Source organism: Salvelinus fontinalis, unplaced genomic scaffold (genome assembly GCF_029448725.1).
Source record: "Salvelinus fontinalis isolate EN_2023a unplaced genomic scaffold, ASM2944872v1 scaffold_0196, whole genome shotgun sequence".
Classification (NCBI taxonomy): domain Eukaryota; kingdom Metazoa; phylum Chordata; class Actinopteri; order Salmoniformes; family Salmonidae; genus Salvelinus; species Salvelinus fontinalis.
The window spans coordinates 132,114-154,816 of record NW_026600405.1 but is presented as its reverse complement, the minus strand read 5'-3'; the positions used below and the strand labels follow the sequence as shown (position 1 = coordinate 154,816).

Below are 22,703 nucleotides of genomic sequence, written 5' to 3'. Positions count from 1 at the left end.
TACTGAGTTAGAGTTCATATAAGGAAATCAGTCAATTGAAATGAATTCATGAGGTCTTGGTCTATGGATTTCACATGACTGGGCAGGGGCACAGCCATGGCTGGGCCTGGAGGGCATAGGTCCACCCAATTGGGAGCCAGCCAATCAGAATTAGTTTTTCCCCACAAATGGGCTTTAATACAAACAAATACTCCGTTTTGTCAGCTGTCCGTGTGGCTGATCTCAGACGATCCTGCAGGTGAAGAAGCCGGATGTGGAGGACCTGGGCTGGTGTGGTTACACGTGCTCTACGGTTGTGAGGCCAGTTGGATGTACTGCCAAATTCTCTTAAACGATGTGAGGAGGCTTATGGTAGAGAAATGAACATTCAATTTTCTGGCAACAGCTCTGATGGACATCCCTGCAGTCACATGCCAATTGAATGCTCCTTTGAAACTTGAGACATCTGTGATGTTGTGTGACAAAACTGCACACTTTAGAGCACAGGTGTCAAACTCATTCCACGGGGGGCCGAGTGTCTGCGGGTTTTCGCTCCTCCCTTGTACTTGATTGATGAATTAACATCACTAATTAGTTAGGAACTCCCCACACCTGGTTGTCTAGGGCTTTATTGAAAGGAAAAAAAACAAAAACCTGCAGACACTAGGCCCTCCGTGGAATGAGTTTGACACCCCTGTTTTAGAGTGTCCTTTTATTGTCCCCAGGACAAGGTGCACCTGTGTAATGATCATGCTCTTTAATCAGCTTCTTGATATGCCACACCTGATAGGTAGATGTATTATCTTGGCAGAGGAGAAATGCTCGCTAACAGGGATGTAAACAAATTTGTGCACACAATTTGAGCGAAATAAGCTTTTTGTGCATATGTAAAATGTCTAGGCTCTTTTATTTCAGCTCGTGAGACCAACACTTTACATGTTGCATTTATATTTTTTTTCGGTATAGTTTTTAAATTAATTTCGGAGTTCTAGTAAACGTTTATATTGTGAGAACGCCAGTGGGCGCAGTTTTTTTTCGAAAGCTACATTTGGCCTATTCGACAACATTCGTCCATAGCTGTCGTTGGTTTGTCTGTCAGTGTGATTCTACGTCTGTGAGAATGGAAGAGGAACCAGACACAGGCGCATCTTCTCGGGATGAGAGAAAAGCTAAAGAGAAGGCTGAAATACTGCAAAGGGAAATCCAGCGGAAGAGTTTCAAACTGGTCAGTGAGGAGAGACTGGAGATTTGTGTAGTCCACTGTTTACAAACTAGCTAGATGTTATGCTAGCCGGCTAGCAAGCTACACCGGTGGCTTGCAAAATAACACTTATTGCAATGCATTGCAACGTTTAACTATGTTGAACTTTGGATAAATCTCTGACAGTGTTCGTACTGAGTGACATTTTCAAGAGTAGATATTGCCTATTCATGTATTCCAAAGTTAGTAACTATTGCATTCCTTTGCGTCATTCTCAATGTAAAATAAGCAGCTGACAATGACTACCGAAATGTTCAGGGCTCATATAAAGCTTATCCGAGTAGGAGTGCTGATTTTAGGATCAGTTTTCCCTATCAGATCACATGGACAGGTGGCACCTGATCCTAGATCAGCACTTCTACGCTTTATACAATTTGTACATGTAATTATCTATCGTCCCCTCCTTTCCAGGTAGCTAAGATCCTGAAGAAGCAGGAGAGTGAGCGGACACAGGAGGAGTCTGCAGATCTACTTCTGCACCAGGACACGGTACAGGAGCTGTGTTCGCGGCAGGTCCGCAGGAACCTTCTAAAGCGGAAGCAAGAAGAGGTATGGTTGACGTGTCTTTAGAAGTGCCCAATAACATAGCCTGGTCCCAGATCTGTTTGGGCGATCTTCCCAACTGCTTGTCACTTAAAACATGGCATGACAATTCCATAAGAAGTTGGCACAAACAGACTGGCACCCAGGCTACCAATAACATGGTCTAACATGTCTTTACTGACCTGAAATACCAGGCTAGGAGATGCAATGTGGAGGATGACTATTAGCATGGAATTTGCTTTATATGTCTCTCTGTCTTTGTGCTGTTGTAGGTATTTGATGATACAGAGGACCTGAAGTGTAAAGTGGGACAGTTGGCTGAGGCAGTCAGACAGGCTCAACACCTGGTTATCTACACTGGAGCCGGGATCAGCACGGTAAATACTGGGGCTCTGTATTTCACACTATGGCTGTGCTCCACTAGTCTAAGTGCCAGTTTATTCATGCTATCATGTCAACTCATTGACAGCAGTGGAGTTGGCAAGAGCACAAACAGATCTGGGGTCAGGGTATAACTTTGTTCTGGGGTGTATTCACAGGAACCGAATGGCTAAAACGGGGAGGGACTAACCTGAACCAAAATGAAATGCTTGTTTTCATTGCAAAACGTTTTCTACAGTGTGCACTCATACAGCCTTTTTCAAACCTCTCCTCGGGGACCCCCAGGCGTTCTTGAACTTTGAACTCTTCCAGCACACCTTATTCGACTTACAGGAGTTATTAGGTTTAAGGGCCTTGCTCAATGGCACATCGGCAGATTTTTCACCTAGTCTGCTCGGAGTTTTGAACCAGTTACCTTTCCGGTTACTGGCCCAATCGGCTAGGCTACCTGTCACCCATCATGACAAGAGTGACATGTTTCTGTGTCATGTTTTGCAGGCAGCGTCCATCCCAGACTACAGGGGCCCAAATGGGGTTTGGACACAGCTACAGAAGGGCAGAGCTGTCAGGTGAGACAGACTGGAGGACACAAGATGGCAACTGCATCATACTGCATGTAATTAAGTCAACAAGAGGGTAACTTCGTCATACTGCATGTACACTGCTCAAAAAAATAAAGGGAACACTTAAACAACACAATGTAACTCCAAGTCAATCACACTTCTGTGAAATCAAACTGTCCACTTAGGAAGCAACACTGATTGACAATAAATTTCACATGCTGTTGTGCAAATGGAATAGACAAAAGGTGGAAATTATAGGCAATTAGCAAGACACCCCCCAAAACAGGAGTGATTCTGCAGGTGGTGACCACAGACCACTTCTCAGTTCCTATGCTTCCTGGCTGATGTTTTGGTCACTTTTGAATGCTGGCGGTGCTCTCACTCAAGTGGTAGCATGAGACGGAGTCTACAACCCACACAAGTGGCTCAGGTAGTGCAGTTCATCCAGGATGGCACATCAATGCGAACTGTGGCAAAAAGGTTTGCGGTGTCTGTCAGCGTAGTGTCCAGAGCATGCAGGCGCTACCAGGAGACAGGCCAGTACATCAGGAGATGTGGAGGAGGCCGTAGGAGGGCAACAACCCAGCAGCAGGACCGCTACCTCCGCCTTTGTGCAAGGAGGTGCACTGCCAGAGCCCTGCAAAATGACCTCCAGCAGGTCACAAATGTGCATGTCCCGTGTGGCTCAGTTGGTAGAGCATGGCGCTTGCAACGCCAGGGTTGTGGGTTCAATTCCCACGGGGGGACCAGGATGAATATGTATGAACTTTCCAATTTGTAAGTCGCTCTGGATAAGAGCGTCTGCTAAATAATGTAAATGTATGTAAATGTCTCATGCTACCACTTGAGTGAGAGCACCGCCAGCATTCAAAAGTGACCAAAACATCAGCCAGGAAGCATAGGAACTGAGAAGTGGTCTGTGGTCACCACCTGCAGAATCACCCCTGTTTTGGGGGGTGTCTTGCTAATTGCCTATAATTTCCACCTTTTGTCTATTCCATTTGCACAACAGCATGTGAAATTTATTGTCAATCAGTGTTGCTTCCTAAGTGGACAGTTTGATTTCACAGAAGTGTGATTGACTTGGAGTTACATTGTGTTGTTTAAGTGTTCCCTTTATTTTTTTGAGCAGTGTAATTAAGTCAACAAGATGGTAACTTTGTCATACTGCATGTAATTAAGTCAACAAGAGGGTAACTTCATCATACTGCATGTAATTAAGTCAACAAGAGGGTAACTTCGTCATACTGCATGTAACTTCGTCATACTGCATGTAATTAAGTCAACAAGAGGGTAACTTCGTCATACTGCATGTAACTTCGTCATACTGCATGTAATTAAGTCAACAAGAGGGTAACTTCGTCATACTGCATGTAACTTCGTCATACTGCATGTAATTAAGTCAACAAGAGGGCAACTTCATCATACTGCATGTTATGAAGTCCTCTCTCTCTCAACAGCTCGTCAGACCTGAGTGAAGCAGAACCTACTCTTACACACATGTGTATCAGGATGCTGCATGAGGAGAACATGGTCAGTGAGCGGGTTGTGTGTGTCCTCATGGACCTTGTGATTGTAGCTTCGCCCGATACTGGAAAGGTTTTGAGGTGTCTGTATGATGATTTCCAACGTGTGTTTGGCATTCGTGTGTGGGGGGGTGTGTGTGCAGGTGCAGCACGTAGTGTCTCAGAACTGTGATGGGCTCCACCTGCGTAGCGGTCTTCCCAGACACACCCTCTCTGAGCTGCACGGCAACATGTTCATCGAGGTAGGTCACACACACTCACACTACATACAGTATATACTACATACAGTATATTCCACCTAAAGAACTCACTGTATTATTCAGACATTTCCTGGTTTACAGGTGTGTACTTCCTGTTCCCCGGTGAGGGAGTTTGTGCGACTCTTTGACGTGACGGAGCGCACGGCGAGGCACAGGCACGGGACGGGGCGGCAGTGCGCCCACTGTGGGGGCGAGCTCAGGGACACCATCGTACATTTCGGAGAGAGGGGCACCCTGGAGCAGCCTCTCAACTGGAGGGGGGCATCGAACGCTGCTGAGAGGGCTGACGTTATCCTCTGTCTGGGCTCCAGTCTGAAGGTAAGGACAGGACCACAACATGTACTAACACACAGCATCAATAAAGCCTTGAAGGTAAGGACAGGACCATAACATGTACTAACACACAGCATCAATAAAGCCTTGAAGGTAAGGACTGTTTAACCAGGATTAATAGACTGAGTGCTGCCACCTCACAGGACAATGAAATTGAATGCAAAATGAAATAGGACTTCTGTGAATATTGAATAGAATTGAGTGGTTTTTAGTTGTAGAACCTTGACTGACTCCTACTCTGTATGTCATTGCTGGTTTGTATGTCATCAGTGTGGTTAGACTGATCTTTCCATCTGTCTTTACCAGGTGCTGAAGAAGTATGCCTGTCTATGGAGCATGAATAGACCTGCTATCAGGAGACCCAAACTCTATATCATCAATCTACAGGTCATCTTGCTAGTACTTACCGTGATCCAGCGTCTCCCAATCCTGGTCCCTGGCATTGCCCCAGCATTAATGTATTCATGATTAGTGCTAGGACATTTTTTTTTTGGAAATTGCACCCCTTTGGGTCCCCAGGACCAGGATTGGGAAACACTGAATTGAACCAATAAAGCCTGTGTTACAGTTGAATCTTGATCGTTCCATGTAGTTTCACTTAGTTCTCCCACAGAGATGGGCCCTGGTCACAAGTAGTGCACTATAAAGGGAATAGGGTGCCTGATTGATGATGAACTCTGTCTTGTTTTAGTGGACACCTAAAGACGACCTGGCCACGCTGAAGATCCATGGGAAATGTGACGACGTGATGCGTCTCCTTATGGAGGAGCTGAACATTCAGATCCCTGCCTACAACCAGTAAGACCTGTCTCAAAACACACCTCGAGTGTCTTCACCAGTAAGACCTGTCTCAAAACACACCTCGAGTGTCTTCACTAGGAAGCAAACTGGTTGGAACGGGGAGGGACATACCTGAACTTGTTATTGCTAAAAGTTTTCTGTTGCAAATATTTATTTTATATAACCGTTATTTAACTAGGCAAGTCGTGATTAGTTGAATGTTATGGTGTGGAATCGGGTGCGTTTGCCCTTGCACTATCATTTTTTTAATTGCACCACTTTGGGGTCCCCAGGACCAGGATTGGAAACCACTGACTTGAACCAATAAAGCCAGAGTTGAATGCTATTAGTTATGCTATGGTGTGCACTAATGAATGCACCCCACCTGGAACACCCTGACTGACCCATTCCTAACTGCCCTTCCTTCATCAGGACAGAGGACCCTGTACTCAGCTTGGCCACGCCGCTGAGACCAGAAGAGGAGGACAGTTACACTCGTAAACTCATAGCTCCGCCCGCTGGCGGGAAGGACTGTTCACCAGACTCCCCGGGACAGGGTGGAGGAACAGCAGTACAAGGAGGCTGGTTCGGACGAGGATACTCCAAAGGGAGGAAGAGGAGGAGGAAGAAGGTGGCGTAGCAGAACGTTAATCATAGTAGAAATTTGACACACGATTCTCCATCTCCTTTTTGTTCTGATTGGTTGTTTTTGAAATGGACCTTGATAGTAAGGAAGACGTACCAGCAAAAAGAAGTGAGGGGGGAAAAGCTCACTAAGACGGAGCTATTTGTGATGCAGAGTATTATGATGGTTTCAGATACTACCTCTAAGGCTGAGGGAGCATCCTAATAATCTCCTTTCTGGTCGTCCCTAGTTACCACAGCCACAAAGTCATAAACCCTGCCTCTTTCCACAATTTAAAATGTGATTTTTACCCCTAACCACACTGCTAACCTTATGCCTAACCTTAAATTAAGACCAAAAAGCCCCCCCCAAATAAATAAATATATATCTATATATGATATAGCCAATTTTGACTTTGTGGTTGTGCTATCTAGTGGAAACCCTTTCTCCGGAAGTGTGCACTTGTTCACTTCCTGTCATGGATTTAAAAGAAAATGACTGGTATATGGAAACTCCCTCTGCTCCATGCTACACTAATCCAATGCTTTTAAGTTTGTGGGGAGTAGTGAACACTTCAGGAGGAGAGATTATTGGGCTGTAACCTAAGAGTCTGTTTCAACTGAATGGTGCTTTTATGGAGTTTCATAGGAGTGGTGTTTTGTGTTTGTTACATGCACAGCACCTTACTAACTTTCCTCAGGTTTTCCGTCGTCGATGCCACCCTATTACAGTACAGCACATTCATGGCATTAGTATCTAATGACATGCATTCATTTTTATTTAAAAAAAAGCATAAACCAGGTTTCCATTCAACCGTTTTATACGGTATTACATATCAAAATATGCTTGACAAGGTGGGATCTTTTCATGTCTGTAAAATGTATTATGCAGGAAATGTCGGTGTAAACGTATTTATGAACAAATATTGATATAATAGCCGTCATATTAAAGTGAACTTAGTGAGAAGACCACTCCTGTAATCGTGTGACTAAGACTTGTTAGGAAATCATGCCGTTTATTAGGCTACAGATGAAATAAATTGTGATGAACTTCACAGGGTGGTGAAAGTGCACGGTGATGAGCTTCACAGGGGGGGAAAGTGCACGGTGATGAGCTTGATGCTCCCTTCAATAAATATCCAGGGTCTAATTTTGGTGACATGATGCTTGGCTGCCATTTGACATAATAATCTCATATAGACTATACCAGCACTGTATCTGAGAGCTGTTGGCTAGAGCACACATTCCAATACCAGAGTGGGCACATATGCGATGGAAACCCATTTAACTTGTATTTTTTATTTGGTACATGGGAATTGAACCGGTAAAAGGTATTTTTCGGTGCGCTAGATTGCAGGAAATGACAGTTACCGGTGTTCAAAAACACTCCACAGCACCACCTTGTTAAATCCTGGGGAGAACCCTGCATCAAGTTTACATAATGTTGTTTACTAAATGTTACTGTAACTTCTGTTGTTCCTGCCTTGTGTTTAATAGAAAGACACTCAGGTGGAGGTTTCTCATAGGTACAGGTCTGGGATCAGCCTCCCCGCCACAATCATAACCTTAACAGTTTGTGGGAGGAATGACCCAGGATCAGCGTTTAGGAGCAACTTCTCCATACACCTAGAAAGGCAAGGATGAGCACTGAGTGATCATGATTACTACCATCATTGCAATGCTGCAGTTTTACAATGTGAAGCCTTGTGGCAAGTCTCTACTTTGCAATATGTATAACCCTTTTGTTTCAGAGTTACTGTGAAGTTAGTCCAAAGGCCAGCAGATGGCGATATTCAGTAGTTTCATCTTGCCGTCCAAAGGAAATGTATGCAGCCGTGTCCCCCGTGGACGGGTTCGTACATTAAACATTCTCCGTTCAAGCTGCAAAGGTGTCAGTTTCCTCCTTAACTGGATTTAATGGCGAGAAGGAGGGAAAACATTTCGAAAATATGCATACTTTATTTCTGAAACACAATTTTACTCCACCATCATAGAGTAGTTAATGCTAGTCCTTGATGTTGCGTATTGCGTTTAGCCAATCATGTTGCAGCAGTCTGTTATTTTTTAATTGTATTGGCTGATTGCATCCAACTGAGGTGCATACACCACAACCTACTGTACTCCCTTGACACATTGATACAAAAAGAGAGACTTAAGATGGTGGTGGTGGGGGGGGGGGGGGATTGCACTAGCAGCTAGCCCTACACCCATTAAAACATCACTAATATACCAACTAACCCTACACCCATTAACCTCACCACTATACCAACTAACCCTACACCCATTAAAATCTCACCACTATACCAACTAACCCTACACCCATTAAAATCTCACCACTATACCAACTAACCCTACACCCATTAAAACCTCACCACTATACCAACTAACCCTACACCCATTAAAACCTCACCACTATACCAACTAAGCCTACACCCATTAAAACATAACCACTATACCAACTAACCCTACACCCATGAAAACCTCACCACTATACCAACTAACCCTACACCCATTAAACCTCACCACTATACCAACTAACCCTACACCCATTAAAACCTCAGCACTATACCAACTAACCCTACACCCATTAAAACCTCAGCACTATACCAACTAACCCTACACCCATTAAAACCTCACCACTATACCAACTAACCCTACACCCATTAAACCCTCACCACTATACCAACTAACCCTACACCCATTAAACCCTCACCACTATACCAACTAACCCTACACCCATTAAAACCTCACCACTATACCAACTAACCCTACACCCATTAAAACCTCACCACTATACCAACTAACCCTACACCCTTTAAAACCTCAGCACTATACCAACTAACCCTACACCCATTAAAACCTCAGCACTATACCAACTAACCCTACACCCATTAAAACCTCAGCACTATACCAACTAACCCTACACCCATTAAAACCTCACCACTGTTCCACTACAGCACCAGTCTGTTGGTTTCCCCCTAGTCTGATAGTTTTCAAAATAAAACATCTGATTGACTGAACGTGATACACAGCATCCGGGACTAGCATTGGCTATTCCAGCATGTTGGTGGAAAATAGTGTTTCAGAAAGTACAGTTTCCCTGTGGTGGTTTTCTTCTAGGCAAACTCCACCCAACTCATTTCAATGTTTGGAATCACAAGTTGGTGATATTAGTTAAACTTCCCCTTTTATATGGAGGAAATCTACAACTTTGCAGCCTGAATGAAGAATGTTTTATGTACGAACCGGTCCATGGGGATATGACTGTATAGCGGGGATAAGCATTTCACTGTAAAGTATACACCTGTTGTATTGGCGTATGTGCCCAATAACAGTTAATATGATATGAGTGTATATCCGGCTGCATGCATTCCCTTTGGATGATAAGATGAAACGACTCAATATCGCCATTTGCCGGCCTTTGGGCAACTGTGAAGTATACATTGTCCACCCCTTGACTGTTTATGTAATGTTACGATAATTTAAAAAAAGTACCGTTGAATCTATTCAAACTTTGCCTGTTGTATTGTTTTCTCTCTCAAACACATTGGTTGACAGGAAAGTGTTTTTGTACTTTATTTACACGTTAATCTCGTAGATGTATCGGAAATATATAGGATGTGTTCGTAAATTCGCTCGGGCTATGTACTCTGATTTCAGAGCACTCTCGTCTGAGTTTTGCCAGAGCGCAGAATAACTGATGAATTTACTAAAGCTCAACACCCGTTGAATATGGATGGTGTCAGTTAACGTCGGCAAAAAAGGGTAATTCAATTGTTGCCAGCAGCACAGTTACAATCACCAACCATCAGGATAAAATGAAATAAGCCTAACCAGCTCTGCTAGGGCGCGTAAAATGGTCAGAGTGAGGTGTTCTCTCATTTGTGTCTGGAAGTAGCTAGCCAGTTAGTTTGGGCGCTTAATTGCCGTTGTGAGGTTAAAACGCTCGGATCAACCGTTCTTTAAATATATGTATATAAAAAAACATGTACAGTACACCGCGAAAGGATTTGAATGTATGAATGCCCAGAGCGCACTCTGGCACTCCAGACGGAAGTCACATGCAGGAATCAATGTTAATAATGAATGATGTAAATCATGCTTATATGACTTGTTTGTGCAGCAGTATATAAGGACTGAGAGGGAACGCCCTTGTCAGAGTTTTCATCAAGCTTGGGTTGAGTTTGTGAACCTCTCCGGTCCTGATAATAAAGATTGATTCATTTACATTGAGTTTGAGTCCTTACTGGTGAATTTCCACAACAATCTTTTAGGAGCAAACAAATTATACAAGAGGTCTATGCTCCTTGTAAAATTATTATTATTATAGATTTTAAAAACATATAATTCATGTGATAAGTAGACATTGTTTTGCAGATAATGGATTTAATTTATTGATCTATTGAATACATGAATACTGTTGGATTCTAGCTTGAAATCTATCTATTCATGTTACCAGACTGGAACTTATTGATTACTTTGCATGTAGAAGGAATGTATATGTTGGGGTCAATGGTGGGTGGATAAGAACTAAGTGTATGGAAAGTTACTGAGTGAGACAAGGGGGAGTGCAGAAAGTTTACACTCTGTCAAAACATGTTATTGTTAAATATCACAGCTCCTAAGGAGGGAGGCAAAGGGCAACAGTCTGGTCTCAGTCACTGATAAAGTAAAACAGCCGTGGATTAGGGACGAACGAGGAATCCGTCCCGAGGTCAGGCCAGATGAAGTGAAAAGAAACAGTCCTATTTCACACACATATACTTCCACGCCCACGAAGGTTCGAGCATCAGGCAGGGCCATGACTACACCAGTGAGGAACCAATTCAGTTCCTGCCTAGCAACAGAGTTTTATTGGCTGTCTAGATGTGTAATAAATTGACACCTCACCTAGTAGGAAGGTATAAAACTATGTGCTTCTATAATCACGTCTTTGTCTTTGCAGCTGTATGACCCAGTGGGTGAATAAAGTTGGTTTGAGCTTTAATTAGTTGTCTGAGTTTTACTCTGTTTGTTCAGAACTTAAACAATACACACCTAGTATTGTTGAAACATTATACAGTTATTTACTGGATAATAGGAGTTAAATAAGATATAGCTCTGAACATCTCCACCCCACCACACACACAACACTCCTACTCCAAGACGCTTGATACATATGGATCCAGAGCTGCATATTATGCTACACAGGTTACCATGGTAATCAGACTTAGTAAACTGTTAGAGAATGGGAGATGGAAGACTCATTACAATATGTTTTCTATTGAAACTTTATTTAGGGATCTGGAACCGGTGCCAGAGAGGAAAGGGCTTTCTGGTGTTTTTTCAGTGACTCTGAATGAGCAAAGCTCTTTCCACATAGACAAGAGTAAGGTTTCTCTCCAGTGTGTGTGAACTGGTGTTTAGTCAGGTTGAAATCTCGAGCAAAACTCTTCCCACACTGATCACAGCTATATGGCTTCTCTCCTGTGTGCATACGTTGGTGTATAGTCAGGTGTCCTGAATTCCTTAAGCTCTTCCCACACTGATCACAGTGGTAAGGCTTCTCTCCTGTGTGTATGCGTTGGTGTGTAGTCAGGGTCCCTGATTGATTGAAGCTCTTCCCACACTGATCACAGTGGTAAGGCTTCTCTCCTGTGTGTATGCGTTGGTGTGTAGTCAGGTGTCCTGACGTCCTGAAACTCTTCCCACACTGATCACACCTATAAAGCTTCTCTCCTGTGTGTATGCGTTGGTGTATAGTCAGGGCTCCTGACTGATTGAAGCTCTTCCCACACTGATCACAGCTATAAGGCTTCTCTCCAGTGTGTATGCGCTGGTGTGTAGTCAGGTCTCCTGATACAGCAAATCTCTTCCCACACTGATCACAGCTATAAGGCTTCTCTCCTGTGTGTATGCGTTGGTGTATAGTCAGGTGTCGTGATTGTTTGAAGCTCTTCCCACACTGATCACAGCTATAAGGCTTCTCTCCAGTGTGTATTCGTTGGTGTGTAGTCAGGATTCCTGATACAGCAAATCTCTTCCCACACTGATCACAGCTATAAGGCTTCTCTCCTGTGTGCATTCGTTGGTGTGTAGTCAGGTGTCGTAATTGTTTGAAGCTCTTCCCACACTGATCACAGCTATAAGGCTTCTCTCCTGTGTGCATTCGTTGGTGTATAGTCAGGTGTCGTGATTGTTTGAAGCTCTTCCCACACTGATCACAGCTATAAGGCTTCTCTCCAGTGTGTATGCGCTGGTGTGTAGTCAGGTCTCCTGATACAGCAAATCTCTTCCCACACTGATCACAGCTATAAGGCTTCTCTCCTGTGTGTATGCGTTGGTGTATAGTCAGGTGTCGTGATTGTTTGAAGCTCTTCCCACACTGATCACAGCTATAAGGCTTCTCTCCTGTGTGTATGCGTTGGTGTGTAGTCAGGTGTCGTGATTGTTTGAAGCTCTTCCCACACTGATCACAGCTATAAGGCTTCTCTCCTGTGTGCATTCGTTGGTGTGTAGTCAGGTGTCGTGATTGTTTGAAGCTCTTCCCACACTGATCACAGCTATTGAGACGTTCTGATCTGGAGAGACTCTTCTGGAGAGACGTCTTGTCAGCATCACATTGTTGTTTAGACTCCCCAGATGATAAGCCCCTCCCACTGAGAGAGCAACTGTTTGGGCTGTACCCTGTGAAACAAAGATATTGAATAGCATGGACATCTGAAATCAGGGTACCTGACGGGACTTTAATAAATGCAGAAAATTGCCAATCAAAATAAACATATTTTTGAGAAGCGTATTTGATTCAGAATTCAGACATATAAAGTTTGTATGTGATAACTCATCTGTCCCTCATTTTAAGGTCAACCCTGTTACATAAACCCAACTCTCGTTTTAATATGGTGAAACTATAAAAAATAAAAATCCAAAAGAGACATTGAACATCTAATAGTCAAATCAGAGTAAAAGCTGGTGAGCTGGTTCTACTCTTTTTGTCAATTTACTGCTGTTTTAGGGTGGAGAACTGAGGAAGTCAACCCTTTTACATGCTAGAAATGTTTTAGTGGTGGAGAACTGAGGAAGTCAACCCTTTTACATGCTAGAAATGTTTTAGTGGTGGAGAACTGAGGAAGTCAACCCTTTTACATGCTAGAAATGTTTTAGTGGTGGAGAACTGAGGAAGTCAACCCTTTTACATGCTAGAAATGTTTTAGTGGTGGACAACTGAGGAAGTCAACCCTTTTACATGCTAGAAATGTTTTTGTGGTGGAGAACTGAGGAAGTCAACCCTTTTACATGCTAGAATTGTTTTTGTTGTTGTGAAGATTGCATTCAATTGCCGCTCCCTGTTGCACAAAACTAGCTTCCATTCCCCCTGTCACAAGCGGTTTTATGGCTGATTTAAAGGACTATTTTACACATGTAATCCAGTGGTTTTGTTGTTTTCACTAGTCCCCTGTTACATTCCACCATGTCACTTTATTTGGCACATAGGCACTTTGTATAGTAATATAGTAATATTTGTATTCAAAATGTCTTGAGATGGGAAAACATGTTTTTTATTAAGTTGAACATGTGGTCTTTATGACAGAATGTTAACATTAGGTGAAATATATATTTTGGACCAAGTTACACTTTTAAAAATGGGCGGAACTACCCAGATATTTTCATCAATATATCATGAATCAATTAATGACTAAAGCGCATAAAGATGGCAGAATTCTGATATGACGTCATTGTTTTAGAACTATCCAGTTTTGAAACTACGGTGCTCGACATTGTTCAATGTTCCAATAAATCAACACAATCTACTTTGACGAGTTTTCAAATTGCCAGCGTCGTGAAACTAAAATTGAGATCATGTTTACTGTGCTATTGACCATACCAAAAAAAATGTGAGCAATGTGAAAAACAGTGAACGTAGCAAAACCAGGAAGTTGTGGTAAGTACCTGCGGGCCGCCATCTTTATGCACCTCCGCTATCGTTTCAGAAGCAGACTGTATCCTAATCGACACAACATGGTTCTTACTTAATGAAATCAAATCTCCATCTTCCTTCTCTTCTCCTCCTCCTCTCTCAGTTCCACTCTGTCCCGGTGCTTTCCTGCAGTCGACCAGAACCAACAGTAAAGCGGTACCAGGAGGCGTTTGACCCGGGGACTCCGGGAGGGTGGAGGGGAACGTGCTAGCTTTGTCCTGTTGGCCACAATAAATATCAAACAGTTTATCATTAAACCCAGTATTGTATTATTTTAGTCTACACCTCTGATGGATTTGGGAACATCCCTAGAAGATCTAATTTTTCCTCAAATGTTCAATCGTTCACTACTTCCCACTAATCGAATAGCATTGGGTTGGTGGAGGCATGGGCTAGTCAGAGTTTCCACCATATTTATCATACCAGTCATTTCCTTTCAAAACAGAGAGGAAGAGGCGACTTGTGGCTTATTTGATCGAATATACGTTTCGTAATGATTAAGTTGTTACGAGTGTACTGATAAAAGTAGGACACGTGACATGTCAGCAACTTTGAGAGAAAAAACCCACTAGTGCCAGGTCGACATTAGTTACCATAGCCACAAAGTCATCAACTTTATTATTTGACCCCGCTGGTAATCTATGAACGTTTGAACATCTTGAGGAACAATCAGGCCTTAATGGCCATGTACTCTTATAATCTCCACCCGGCACACCCAGAAGAAGACTGGCCACCCCTTAGAGCCTGGTTCCTCCCTAGGTTTCTTCCTAGGTTCCTGCATTTTCTAGGGAGTTTCTCCTAGCCATCGTGCTTCTACATCTGCATTGCTTGCTTTTGGGAGTTTTAGGCTGGGTTTCTGTACAGGGAACTTTGTGACATCTGCTGATGTAAAACGGGCTATAAATACATAAACACGATTGATTGATCGATTGAAAAACCACGCCTATTTAAAAGATTTATCGTCTTAAAATGTAATATTAAACCTAACCTTAACCACACTGCTAACCTTATGCCTGATCCTAACCTCAAAAAAGCAAATTTTTGTTTCCATGAATTTCTACGATATAAATGTTTTACTTTGTGGCTGTGGTAACGACTGCCTGTCATATTTAAGACACTTCTTTTCATTACATATCAGAAGACAATCGCTGGCAACTCATTATTGGGTTAATTTACAGGAACATGTGGTGTCTCACCCCACAAAAGGGGAGCTACAGAAAAGTTAGGAGAATGAACGTGGACAGAATAAGCTTTGGATGGGTGGGTGATGACCAGGAGAGGCAGATGGGAATGTATGGCAGGGACTTTAGCCCCACGGTACCTATCCCTGTGAGTCCACCATGGCTACTCCCACCTCCAGTAGTTGATTTACAAGTGTTGAAGAGAGTACGGAAAGACAGGGAGGGGGTTGATCCATGCAACTTCTTTAAAAGGCGACTGTTAACTGTAAATCAGTATTTTTTGCCCATATATACAGATGGATCAAAAGACCCAAGGACAGGTCAGACTGGATCAGCCTTTGTTGAACAGGAGAGAGGGGTGGCTGTCAGGAGACGTATTACAGACCAACTGGCTGTGTACATGGCAGAGCTGATGGCCATACTGTTGGCCTTGCAGTGGGTGGAGGAAGTCAAGCCAGACAGAGTAGCTATATGTTCTGACTCGTGTGCTGTGTTGATGAGTCTGCGGTCATTTAGCTCACATAGCAGACAAGGCCTGCTCTATGCCCGTGTAACGGATGTGAAATGGCTAGCTAGTTAGCGGGTACGCGCTAGTAGCATTTCAATCAGTTACGTCACTTGCTCTGAGACTTTAAGTAGGGTTGCCCCTTGCTCTGCAAGGGCCGCGGCCTTTGTGGAGCGATGGGTAACGAGGCTTCGTGGGCGACCGTTGTTGATGTGTGCAGAGGGTCCCTGGTTCGCGCCCGTGTCGGGGCGAGGGGACGGTTTAAAGTTATACTGTTACACCCGGGTGAGACAGATGGGTGTCCATATAAGCTTTGCTTGGGTCCCGGCCCATGTGGGGGTGGAAGGGAATGAGGAAGTAGATGTACTAGCTAAACAGACCCTTAGGAGACAGGATGTGCTAATGAGCAAGGCAGAGGCTAAGGGAATTACATGGGCAGTGGTTGTGCAGAGATGGCAGGAGCAGTGGAACAGTGACAATAAGGGCAGGCATCGATTCAGTGTTTATATTTTAGTAATTTAGCAGAAACTCTTATCAGAGCGACTTACACAAACAATTAGAGTTAAGTTGCTCAGAGGCACAGACAGATTTTTCACCTAGTTGGCTCGGGTTACTGGCCCAATGCTCTAAACTGCTAGGTTACCTGCCACCCCTATTCCAGGTACAGAGTAAAGTAGGGGAGGATGGTAGGAATGGACAGAAGAGAGGAGGCTTTCCTTACAAGGCTAAGAGTAGGGCACAGCCAGCTGAATAAGTTATTAAATGTGATAGGAAATCATTCAACGGGAAGATGTGATTACTGCCAGGAAACAGAGACAGTGGAGCATGTACTGATACAGTGTGGGCAGTGGGATAGGGAAAGAGAGACTGATACTGTATGAGGGAGAAAGGGGTACAGGAATTGAGTTTGATAAGCATACTGAGTTGAACATCGTTAGATACAGTCGCAAATATGTATCTTTTTTTTCATATAATGAATAATCTGACCTTCAAGTAAGTGGAGGTGAACAAGTGTACACTTTGGGAGGAAGGAGAGATGCTTAAGTAATAGGCGTAGATTCCTACGTATGATAAAGTAGTACGCTACTTTGCCGAATAAAAAACAATCCCAACAAGTTTTACCGTCATGTTTTTTGTCCAGCCGTTTAAACTGAACACAGCAATGTGGAGGATCAAATATGATGAAAACTAGTCCTAGACATTTTATACAACACAGCAGACCTACACTATTTCAAGGAAACCAGACTTACCGGATTCATCGTTGAAGCTATTGTTTCTTACTAAAGAAAATACATGTGTCGGCTACAGCGCAGTTAATATGTTGTCACGGTGTTCAGATAAGGTTTGAGGGGTTTCCGGCCGCAAGAGAATTCCAGTCTCGATGTTGCAACTGATGTAACCATAGACCAGAGCAATCAAACAGCTATTTAAATATCTAAGCTCAATTACTTTATGACAACATAGCGTCTCACTTCTCATGTACGGTAACTTACTTCAGAAGGTTCTTGGATAAGATTTCACCGATCTGTAAAAGTCGAGTAAAGTCAAGAAAACGTTCAACAACACCCCTTTCACTAAGAATCCTGTTGTCTGCTATCGTCTACTTGTACCTGACAGCAACTTGGAACAGAGTTCTATTTGAGTCCAGATGTTCTCAGGGCTGTTGTTGCATCTCCCTCCCTGCAGCCTAGAAACATAGAGACAACAAAACACTTTATAACTGGTGAAAAACTACACCTGATACTTAAATTAAGCAGGAAAAAGCACTTATTATAACAGATGTGTAGCACTGTAAGACACGTTTATCTCTGTTGATTGTTTAAAACCTGTTTTATTGTCAGGTCCAGGACCATAACATTGAGTATTGGGACCCAGGCCAACAACATATCCTGGTCTCTTCTACATAATACTAAACATAAAAGAAAAAAATGAATATGCAATCAGCAATGTAAACAAAACAAAAAACATGAAACCACATTCCAGATGTATGTTTTACTATGACATTTACATGCAAGCATTCATTCTGCGTAAAAAAAGTAGAATGCTAAGGTATAAGATATTATCAAGTGTATTTCCAGAGTGAAGAGAGAGAAGTTTGGTAGGGGAGACCTTACTGGCCGTGAGAAAACAGAAGAGTGGTGAGGTCTGTGGTTGACATTGTCAGAATCCGGTTACGAACTCGGGTCTCCGGTGAGAGAAACAGTCACTTATCAAACTGAGCCACTAATAGTCGGAAGAACTCAGAAGATGAGGCAGACACAGCAGTACTTGAGACGGTGTTTTAATAAAGTACATTTACATTACATTTAAGTCATTTAGCAGACGCTCTTATCCAGAGCGACTTACAGTAAAAAGGAAAGTACTTCAGGCAAAAAATATAAATCCACAACGTCAAAAGTAATTCCAAGAGAAAAAAGGTATATCCTCCATGTCATAAGGTAAATCCACAAAAGTGGTAAGCACAGCAGGGAAAAAACCTCAAAAGAAAAATCAAAGAAAATAAATGAGAAAACCAGAGTACCTCAAGAAAATCCAACTGGAGTAACAAAGGTTCACAGCATGGCTGGGACTGTGTGCTAACATTCAAACACAGAGCAAAAAACTGAGGGAAAACTAAGAGTTTAAATACGTACAAGGGAAACGAGGCACAGGTGAAAATAATAACTGGAAATAAGGGAAAACAAAAGGGTAAAAAAAGCCCAATGGGGGCGTCTAGTGACCAAAATCGGAATAATCCTGGCCAAATCCTGACAGACATGACCTATAAGTACTGATGGGCAGAGCTGGCTTCCTGCCCCATGATGCCTCTCCCTCACAACCAACACATCATTCGCTTCACAATAAAAATTTGTGAACATCTTTCTGGAGCACACTTAAAATACAAAAAGGAAAGTTTAAAGATATCCATATTAAAATCATTTCAAATCATTGCAACAACATTTGACCACACTAATAGGCCTGTGGCTTCTGTACTTCTATATGTCCCATTAGTTACACTAAAACCTGGTCAAGGGATTTAAAATAAATATGTGAACATCTTGTGATGGAAAATGTTATGTTTGAAGATAGCCTTGAATTGTACACGGCATCTCCTCTCCCTCTATCTTGTGTTTGAGTTACATTGATTTTCTGGTGAATTTCCACAACAATCTTTTAGGGGCAAACAAATAATACAAGAGGTCTATGTTCCTTGTAAAACATATTTTTATTATTATTATAGATTTTAATATGCCCATGAAGGTTCAAGCATCAGGCAGGACCATGACTACACCAGTGAGGAACCAATTAAGTTCCTGCCTAGCAACAGAGTTTTATTGGCTGTCTAGATGTGCAACAAGTTGACACCCGGCCTAGTAGGAAGGTATAAAACTATGTGCTTCTATAATCACGTCTTTGTCTTTGCAGCTGTATAACCCGGTGGGTGAATAAAGTTCATTTGAGCTTTTTCTAATTGTCTGAGTTTTTACTGTTTGTTCAGAATTTAACAATACACACCTAGTAGTGTTGAAACATTATTCAACATTATACAGTTATTTAATGGATAATAGGAGTTAAATAAGATACAGCTCTGAACACCTCCACCCCACCACACACACACCACTCCTACTCCAAGACGCTTGATACTTATGGATCCAGAACTGCATATTATGCTACACAGGTTACCATGGTAATCAGACTTAAACTGTTAGAGAATGGGAGATGGATGACTCTTCACAAGATGTTTTCTATTGAAACTTTATTTAGGGATCTGAAACCAGTGCCAGAGAGGAGGGAGATGAAAGAAAACATGTTTGAGCTTTCTGGTGTTTTATCAGTGACCCTGAATGAGCAAAGCTCTTTCCACATAGACAGGAGTAAGGTTTTTCTCCAGTGTGTGTGAGCTGGTGTTTAGTCAGAGTGAAAACTTGAGCAAAACTCTTCCCACACTGATCACAGCTATACGGCTTCTCTCCTGTGTGTATGAGTTGGTGTGTCGTCAGGGCTCCTGATTGTTTGAAGCATTTATATGATTTCTCTGATGAGATTTTAAGGTTTTAGATGCAGCGAAACCCTTCCCACACTGAGAGCAGTGGTACGGTTTCTCTCTGGTGTAAATCCCTCTGTTTAGTAAAATTCTTCCCACAGTCAGAGCAGCAGTGGTGAGGTTTCTTCCCTATACCTCTCTGCTGGTGTTTCTTGAGGTGTCCTGATCTGGATAGACTCTTCTCTGTCTTGTCAGCATCATGATGTTGGTGAGGCTCCCAGATGATAAGCCCCTCCCACTGAGAGAGCAACGATTAGGTCTGTCCCCTGTGAAACAAAGACATTGAATAGTTAGGTTTTGCAAATATGGGTCCATAAACAGATGGGTTGTTCCACGAAATGAATGCCTTTTGTGTCCCTTTGATATTTTTTTCTTTAGAAATTGTGCACCAATATTCAATTCTAAATCTCTGTTATATTTAATAAAGTACCCTTTAATACAGAACACATGGAGAATTAGATTAATCAGATGTTTAATATGAAGAAAGACTTGGTAAAGTGACACGATGCAGCATTTAGGTCCTTCTGTCAACCCTGTGTAACTTCTTGAAAGATTATGACCCACCTAATACAGCGTTTGGTTTTTCAATTGAATGGTGCTTTTATGTAGTTTCATAGGAGTGGTGTTTTGTGTTTGTTACATGCACAGCACCTTACTAACTTTCCTCAGGTTTTCCGTCGTCGATGCCACCCTATTACAGTACAGCACATTCATGGCATTAGTATCTGTCATTGGATGGTGTTATTGTCAGGCATTTGGTTTTACAATAATGGAAGTGTGAATTTAGGGTATGTCCCAAATGGCAATCTATTGTCTATGGGTCCTGGTCTAAAGTAGAGCACTACATGCTGAAGGAGGTATATTTGGGATGGAATCTCAGTGTTAAATGTTGTGTTTTCTTGGTGCTATACATCGGTGTTCTCCCCAAATAATAGAAGAGGCCCTGCGCCACCTTGTGGACTGGCTACGCCACTATGTAAACACTTTAAAAAAAAAACGTTATTTGTTTTCATAAACCAGGTTTCTATCCAACCAAGACAAGGTGGGATCTTTTTGTGTCTGTAAAATTAACTACGCAAGAAATGTCAGTGGAAACGCTTTTATGCACAAATATTGATAAAATAGCATCATATCAAAGTAAACATCATTGCAATGCTGCAGTTTTACAATGTGAAGCCTTGTGGCAAGTCTCTACTTTGCAATATGTATAACCCTTTTGTTTCAGAGTTACTGTGAAGTCAGTCCAAAGGCCAGCAGATGGCGATATTAAGTAGTTTCATCTTGCCGTCCAAAGGAAATGTATGCAGCAGTGTCCCCCGTGGACGGGTTCGTACATAAAACATTCTCCATTCAGGCTGCAAAGGTGTCAATTTCCTCCTTAACTGGATTTAATGGCGAGAAGGAGGGAAAACATTTAGAAAATATGCATACTTTGTGTGCATACTGTATGCATACTTTCCTCTAACTATCGTAGAGTAGTTAATGCTAGTCCTTGATGTTATGTATTGCGTTTAGCCAATCATGTTGCAGCAGTCTGTTCTTTTTTAATTGTATTGGCTGATTGCATCCAACTGAGGTGCATACACCACAACCTACTGTACTCCCTTGACACATTGATACAAAAAGAGAGACTTAAGATGGTGGTGGGGGGGGGGGGGGGGAGATTGCACTAGCAGCTAGCCCTACACCCCTTAAAACCTCACCACTATACCAACTAATCCTAAACACACTTAAATCTCACCACTATACCAGCTAACCCTACACCCATTAAAACCTCACCACTATACCAACTAACCCTAAACACACTTAAATCTCACCACTATACCAGCTAACCCTACACCCATTAAAACCTCACCACTATACCAACTAACCCTACACCCATTAAAATCTCACCATTATACCAACTAACCCTACACCCATTAAAACATCACCACTATACTAACTAACCCTACACCCATTAAAACATCACCACTATACCAACTAACCCTACACCCATTAAAACATCACCACTATACCAACTAACCCTAAATCCATTAAAACCTTACCACTATACCAACTAACCCTACACCCATTAAAATCTCACCACTATACCAACTTACCCCACACCCATTAAACCTCACCACTATACCAACTAACTCTACACCCATTAAACCTCACCACTATACCAACTAACCCTACACCCATTAAAATCTCACCACTATACCAACTAACCCTACACCCATTAAAACCTCACCACTATACCAACTAACCCTACACCCCATTAAAACATCACCACTATACCAACTAACCCTACACCCATTAAAACATCACCACTATACCAACTAACCCTACACCCATTAAAACCTCACCACTATACCAACTAACCCTACACCCATTAAAACATCACCACTATACCAACTAACCCTACACCCATTAAAACCTCACCACTATACCAACTAACCCTAAACACCCTCAAATCACACCACTATACCAACTAACCCTACACCCATTAAAATCTCACCACTATACCAACTAACCCTAAACACACTTAAATCTCACCACTATACCAGCTAACCCTACACCCATTAAAACCTCACCACTATACCAACTAACCCTACACCCATTAAAATCTCACCACTATACCAACTAACCCTACACCCATTAAAACATCACCACTATACCAACTAACCCTAAATCCATTAAAACATCACCACTATACCAACTAACCCTACACCCATTAAAATCTCACCACTATACCAACTAACCTTACACCCATTAAAACATCACCACTATACCAACTAACCCTA

The 22,703-nt window shown here is 42.4% G+C and overlaps 2 protein-coding genes across 2 annotated transcripts; one reads left to right on the top strand and one right to left on the bottom strand.

Moving 5' to 3' along the window:
- The first annotated feature begins 814 nt into the window (after positions 1-814).
- sirt7 (sirtuin 7) lies at positions 815-9,756 on the top strand. The gene is made up of 10 exons (XM_055912667.1): positions 815-1,204; positions 1,652-1,789; positions 2,056-2,160; positions 2,663-2,733; positions 4,188-4,260; positions 4,397-4,495; positions 4,595-4,831; positions 5,153-5,233; positions 5,538-5,644; positions 6,059-9,756. The coding sequence occupies exons 1-10, from the start codon at positions 1,100-1,102 to the stop codon at positions 6,264-6,266; spliced, it is 1,224 nt and encodes a 407-aa protein (XP_055768642.1). The 5' UTR covers positions 815-1,099; the 3' UTR covers positions 6,267-9,756.
- A 499-nt stretch (positions 9,757-10,255) lies between these two features.
- Positions 10,256-17,287, bottom strand: LOC129844347 (zinc finger protein ZFP2-like). The gene is made up of 3 exons (XM_055912660.1): positions 17,144-17,287; positions 14,260-14,425; positions 10,256-12,916 (listed from the first exon to the last, which is right to left on the bottom strand). The coding sequence occupies exons 1-3, from the start codon at positions 17,150-17,152 to the stop codon at positions 11,526-11,528; spliced, it is 1,566 nt and encodes a 521-aa protein (XP_055768635.1). The 5' UTR covers positions 17,153-17,287; the 3' UTR covers positions 10,256-11,525.
- Positions 17,288-22,703: the final 5,416 nt, after the last annotated feature.

Coding starts and splice junctions, on each gene's coding strand:
- LOC129844347 (XM_055912660.1), bottom strand. Junction 12,917..14,259: donor TGGAGATTTGATTTCATTAA/GTAAGAACCATG, acceptor TTTGTTTCACAG/GGTACAGCCCAAACAGTTGC.
- sirt7 (XM_055912667.1), top strand. CDS start 1,100: ATGGAAGAGGAACCAGACACAGGCGCATCTTCTCGGGATGAGAGAAAA. Junction 1,205..1,651: donor AGCGGAAGAGTTTCAAACTG/GTCAGTGAGGAG, acceptor CCTCCTTTCCAG/GTAGCTAAGATCCTGAAGAA. Junction 5,645..6,058: donor CAGATCCCTGCCTACAACCA/GTAAGACCTGTC, acceptor TTCCTTCATCAG/GACAGAGGACCCTGTACTCA.